The 6663-nt window shown below is 44.5% G+C and overlaps 1 protein-coding gene across 1 annotated transcript; it reads right to left on the bottom strand.

The window, feature by feature from the left end:
• Positions 1-262: 262 nt before the first annotated feature.
• Positions 263-1594, bottom strand: LOC308333683 (fMet-Leu-Phe receptor-like; the record flags this gene model as incomplete). Its single annotated transcript, XM_080790138.1, has 1 exon — positions 263-1594. The coding sequence occupies one exon, from the start codon at positions 1592-1594 to the stop codon at positions 455-457; it is 1140 nt and encodes a 379-aa protein (XP_080646264.1). The 3' UTR covers positions 263-454.
• Between the last annotated feature and the right edge of the window lie 5069 nt (positions 1595-6663).

Here is a 6663-nt window from a genome sequence, read left to right as displayed (position 1 = left end):
AAGAAAATCCCTTTTTGGCCAAAAAGTACCACCGGAGTACTGGAACAGGACCTTCATTAAACTTTCATACACAGGAACTTAGAACACAAGATGCCTCGCAGGGATTGTAGGATGAGCAACCAACGAACACACGCGATGCGTCAAAGGACGATTAAGTTAACACACAGATCTCAACACCAGACACACATAAATACCATCAGGCCCTGATGGCATAATAGTCCGCAGCTGAGTCCAGAATGAATCAGTCTCTCAGGGGGGGGCGGGGAAACACACAGGGTGGTAAGGGGCAAATATAAGGACGGCGATCCAGGCGTGGTACGTCCTAGGAGAGGACGTGACAGTTCTACATATTAGGCATTCAAGGGTATATAACCCTATAAACAGGAGGGGCAAGCTCATCTTGCGACCTATACGACCTACGTGTTTTAAGGTTAGCTCACCCTAAATCTGTGTGTCACACATCACCATATTGTATGGCAAGAGACTCAAGAGACTGCATGGCGCTCCCTGGGTTTGTGGAACTGTCGAGGGTCTCGGGCAGCTCTTCGGCGAAGGCTTTCTCCAGCCCCTCTAGGATAGACCTGCAGCGGAACACGTCCTTGAAACCCTGAGCCATGAACAACACGTACAGCAGTGGGTTCAGACAGCTGTGGAGAAGTGCCAGGCCGACGGTCACGGGGATCCCGAAGGTGACCATGACGCGATCCGGTCCGCTGTACTCTGTTGTCGCCAGCATTTTCACAAAGGCAACCTGATGCACGACGTGATAGGGGGCCCAGCAGAGGAAAAAGATGGCGATGACCGTCGCTATGATTTTGTAGGGGGCGCGCCCCGATCTGGGGCTGGACGACGGCAGGCGGCTGTTCCTGAGCCGATAGACGATGACGGAGTAGCAGGAGACGACGACGACGACGGCGAACGGGACCGCGAATCCCACGAGGAACTGAGCGGTGAAGTACATGAGACCCAATCGATATGCCCTCGACTGATTCACTCCTGGTACGGTGTAGTTCCGGGGGAGTCTAAAGTCGTCGATGCACTGGACGATGTCCTCGTCACGGGGGTCGGGGGTCGCGTTCCTATCGACCAGCATGTCGTAGGAGCTGAGAGCCAAGCCCAGCGCCCAGACGCCCAGGCTGACCCCGGACGCCGTTCCGACTCTGCGGCGGTTCCGGGCCCACGCCGGACGCGCCGCGCACACGCACCTGTCGATGCTGACGGCCGCCAGGACGTAGACGCTGGCGTACATGTTCAGGGAGAGAACGGAGACCGTCGTTTTGCACGCGAGCCAGCCGAAGGGCCATGAGTGGCGGCCAGTGCCCAGAGCCGCGTACGCGATGGGCAGGGGCATGGCCGCCGCGACCAGGAAGTCCGCCACGGCGAGGTTGAGGCACCAGACGGTGGCGACGGTTTTCCGCATCTTGAAGCCCGTCGCCCAGATGACGACGGCGTTCCCCGGCACGCCGAGCACAAAGACCAGGCTGTAGAGGACCAGGGCCGTGGTGTGGTGGGAGCGCTGGAGATCAGGGGGGTTTCCACTAGACGGATCCGTCTCTTTATTGTGATAAACAGCAGTTGTAGTTATGATCTCCATTGTTGTCCTAAAAACCTAAAAACAACAAAACAATTAAGGTACATGCTTTGCATTAACTCAGACACTCAGATGTAATTAAGGGCATTGCAAACGTGAAGCGAGGAACGCAGGCGTTGTTGCCTGGATCAATACAGGTCTTCTTCTCCAGGTCTGCTCAAGAGGGGGCGCAACAACGCAAGCGTGAAAAGCTAAACAGAATCCAGGTCTGGTGAGTCGCGAGCATGTGCACGTTCCCCTACCATAAGCCCTAAATTAATTGCATTGAATGGGGCTATGGGGCTAATTCGCTTATTTCCATACTACTTATTTTGATGGAAATAAGTGAAATAGCACAACACCCCATAGTCCCATTCAATTCAATGCAATTCATTGAGGGCTTATGGTATAGGGGAAATAGCCAATAAAGAGTTTTTGCACACAGGAAAACACCTGGACCTCTTTGGTGGGGACGGAACAACTAAGAAAGGTAAGAATGGTAAGAAAGCCTTCTAGCATGGAATTCTCCTTTAACCGATGGCAGTAGACGACATGTATCTGTTGTTGATATAAGCATATACATCAGACAAAGTTGCCAAACAAGCAAACAAGCACACAAAGTTGTGAGGTTGTAGATCGCCTATTTTGATGTGTATCGCATCGCTGTTCAAATGTATCGTTACACCCCCATACTTGTCTCTATCGATGGTAGAGCTGTTTGACTGAAGCCTCATAATTATATCATTGCACACTCTCTCTCTCAAAAAATAAAACTGCAGACCCACAAGGGCTTGATCAGCCCAGAGTGGCGTAGACCAGGGGATCTAAACCCATGGGTCGCGACCCCTCGGGGGATCACCAAATTATTGTGGGGGGTCCCAAAAATTAAAATTAAAAAAACAAAAAGCTGAATGGCTGGAAAATGGTAATGAAGAGTTTACATAGTGGGCTACACATAGTGCATGCATAAACTTTCCTTAATGATTATTATCTGGTTTCAGTATGGTTTCAGTATTCATTTTTAATATATTTTCTCTATTATTAAGGTTATTTTTGCAGTCAGTTTGTATTGTGGGTGTGGGGGCGGGGCGGGGGTCAAAGGATTTCCGGGGGTCCCCAGCCAAAAACGTAGAGAACCCCTGGTGTAGACTATAGGAGTGGCGTCATTGACTTATACTTATAGCATGTTTTACATAGACAGAACTAGAATTGCATTTCATGTATACGTCATAGCACTTTATAGTATAGTATTAGACTATTAGTATAGTTTATATATAGTTTCATTATATAGATACTCCACTGTTACGTCCTTTTTTATGTATGTGATGTATTGCCATGCTCCATTGTCGCTCTGGATTAAGAGCGTCTGCTGAATGCCTAAATTGTAAATTGAGGGAGCAGAAAATAGCGCTCGAGCGCTGCTCATGCAACTCTTGAGTGTGACAAGGTAGAGTTTGAAATCCACCGTTTTCAATTAGAGTGCCGCAGATATCAGTAATTTTAGGCATGTGTGAAACATAAAATAACTGTTTTAAGTATTGCACAGTGACAACTAAAGTCTCTGCAATGTTTATGTTGTACGATTAAAAAAAAAAAAAAAAAACTATCTCAAATAAAGGGACTTAAGATCATTAAAGCTGGGCTGTTGCCCGAGTCCAGTGCACTCGGCCAACATCCGGTCCAGGACTTTGTCACACTTCGCCAATAGAAGTCGAAGAGCCGCCATTGGACTATTATAGCCCAAGAAGTGAACGGAGCAACACTCATCTAAACGGCGCTGTGTGATAGGCTGTTACAGAACAGATGACATTTCACACATCGACATTTTTATATACAGGTTTCATTTTTGTTTTTAGTTCAATGTTTGTTGAACTAAAAACGCTATCGACAATGAAGGGAAAATGTACGTCATGCTGTCCCTCATTACGTCATATTGTCTCTTTATTGTTAATGGCGTTTGTGTTGGCAGTTGGCACCGTTTGTTTTGCATCACCTAATCAACATGAGTTAGACTTTAATATATTAGCGCCCCTCACTTCACACGGGTGTGATCTTTATCCGTGTTAACGCATTCAGTGCCACCGGCTTGACACCAAAGTGTATAGAGGTTGTGCCATTTTGGCCATTGTGACAAATACAAGGCAATTAAAATACAAGGCAACGGGAAAAACGTGCACGTCGTCACGTGCACACCGGATTAGATCAATTAAAAAAAAAATATATATATATATATTTTAATATTTACATGTCATCGCATCATTGTGGGGGTTCTTGGCACAAATAAGTTGGAGAACTAGAACTATAGCTCTACTATATCCTAGATAGCAATCAGAATCATTGCATGTCTAGATAAAGACAATGAAATAAAAGCATAGATACCCATTTTAAAGGTGTTGAAGAAGATGTCAGTGAGAGAAGCGTCTTGTTCAGACGGTGAGACAGGGAACACTGGGGAGGACCATAGCCTATAGTGTCATATCATTGCTGCCCAGGAACCTCATACGTCCATATTTTAACTTTTGTTTGTGTAAATTAACCCCTCCTCCCAGTGAGCTGTGGTGTTCTACAAGGAAACATACTATAGGGCCTTTACTGTACCTAATTGTTGTTCCTGTTTGCAGATGACTCGGCACTGCTGGTCTCAGACAGGAACAAACTGCAGGTTGAAAAGGCCCTCAGCTCTTACTCGGTAGAATCTGCACCCGGCTCGCTGATAACAAACTATCTTTACACCCGGGGGAAAACTGGAAACCATTTTCTCTGGGTCAACCCATTCATTGTCAATGGGGATTTAATGTTTGTGTGGGTTCAAAATAGCCGATTTGCTCAGACACATTCTCCATTCATTGTCAATGGGGATTTAATGTTTGTGTAAGACGGGAATCTATTATAGCTGAATAAGGATGGGGCTAGTGCCCCTCAAAAAAAGAAAACAAGAAAACAAAATCGTATAATTATAATACTAGAAATGCACTTAATAACAGTTTCTGGAATGCTCTCCCACAAACAGTTAGAGATGCCAACTCAATAGACATTTTTAAATCTAGACTTAAAACCCATATTTTCCCCCTGCATTATGGTTTCCCCCTAGTTCACTGAAATCATCATATTCACCTTGCTCTACATTAAAGGATCTTCTGATGATCAGCTGTGTCCACTCCTAACGCATGATACTTACTGTATGTCAGCCATGTGTATTGACACACTGTATTATGCTTTACTGTATTTCTTCGCTATTGTGTTACCGTGCTATTGTGATTTTATTGCTGTTTTTTGCTGTGCTATTGTTGTGAAGTGCACAGAGACCCCTTGGGGTGACGTTGCACTATGAATAAAATTAAAAGTGTCACATTTAACGGAAGAAGCTGAAGAGGAGTAGTGCTGTTGTCTTTGGTGGTTTTCGTTTGTTTTTTGAGTGGTGCAACCACTCCAAGGAACAGCAATGTCCGTGTTCACCTACAGTATGTGACGTTAATGAGCACCAGTATATGACTATGAGTACCAGTAGGGGCGCTGTTGTGCCAGAAACAGAGAGAGGGATAGTGCTGCACTGTTGCCTGCTAATGAGAGAGAGAGAGAGGTGGGGGGAGTTGCACCACTCAGTTCACACAGGTGTTATTTCTTGCGTGATTGCCTTGGTAATGTTCATTTTTTTTGAGTGGTGCAACCACTCCAAGGAACAGCAAAGTCCGTGTTCACCTATGTGTGTGCCTATGTATGTGTTGGTTCATGAGCACCAGTATGACTATGACTACCGTACCAGTAGGGGTGCGGTTGTGCCAGAAACAGAGAAAGAGATATAGTATTGCTGCACTGTTGCCTGCTAATGAGAGAGAGAGAGAGAGGAGAGGAGGGGGGAGAGAGGGGAGTTGCACCACTCAGTTCACACGGGTGTGATTTTTTGTATCTGTATTGTATTGGAAAAAAGGAAAATCAATAAATACATTGTTGAAAAAAAGAAATGCACTCTGTCGAGGTGCAGAGCGCGCAAGTACTGGTACTAATTAATGTCTATTACAACTGCTGTTCTAAATGATTTAGACCTGATACATATAGGTGGGTCTATAGCGCCAATCAAAAATCTTAAGTCAACTCATGTTGATTAGGTGATAGTGATGTAAAACAAACAGTGACAAAACGGGTGCAGTACTTAGTTTAGACAGTTTTTGGTTTAGACTAGTCATTGGTTAGACCATGCAGTCATTAGTACTACAACCTATCTCAAACCCTCACCCTAAACATAACCTTAACCCATGTCTAACCAATGACTAGTCTAAACTAAGTATGCACCCCAACAAAACAAACATGAAGTACATTTTCCCTTCATTGTCAATGGCGTTTTTAAAATAAAAAACATTGAACTAAAAACAAACATTAAACCTGTATATAGGAGGGCCCCTCAATAACTTTCTGTCTGTCTGTCTGTCTGTCTGTGCATGAATGTAGCCTACAGAATACAATAAAATGTTGATGTTGATGATGTACTGTGATTTACTGTGATTGCTACAATTAGGAATTATGCATCATACTTTGCAGTAATTAATCATGTAAAGCCAGATTTTATATTTTGATTTGATAAATCGGCATTAATGCATTTTTGTACAGTATTACCGTCCGTCAATATCCGATCACACATCACAGGAAGAAGTTGTTAATGTTGCTCTGGAGAGAGGGAAGTCTGGAGCACTATGTTGCCCCCCGTGACCCGACTACGGATAAGCGGTTGAAGATGGATGGATGGATCTGAATCATCTGATCAACCTGTATACTTGCTTTCATGAGAATGATAAACTATATGCTTTGTTAAACAGCATGATAAACTTTTAAAAGGGAACTTTTCTTTAGCTTCCCCATCTTTTGTATAATATAACAAAGAAGCGTTGCAATAAAACTGTGCGTGCGTCCCTTTGCGTGCGTGTGTGCGTGCCCGTGCATGCCTGTGTGGAGTCTTTTATTGTGAAACATGGGATTACATGGCGACAGGAAGAGGTTGTTGCTGGTAGTGCCAGTGTCAGGGTTGCCATGTCCGCTGATTATAAGTGACATTGGGCTTGTTTTTATTTAAAGTATTGCTTTTAAATATTACATTTAAA

This window comes from Protomyctophum bolini (genome assembly GCF_963924005.1).
Source record: "Protomyctophum bolini genome assembly, chromosome: 18".
Classification (NCBI taxonomy): Eukaryota; Metazoa; Chordata; class Actinopteri; order Myctophiformes; family Myctophidae; genus Protomyctophum; species Protomyctophum bolini.
Note: the sequence above shows the minus strand (reverse complement) of the source record. Positions and strands in the feature narration are given on the sequence as shown.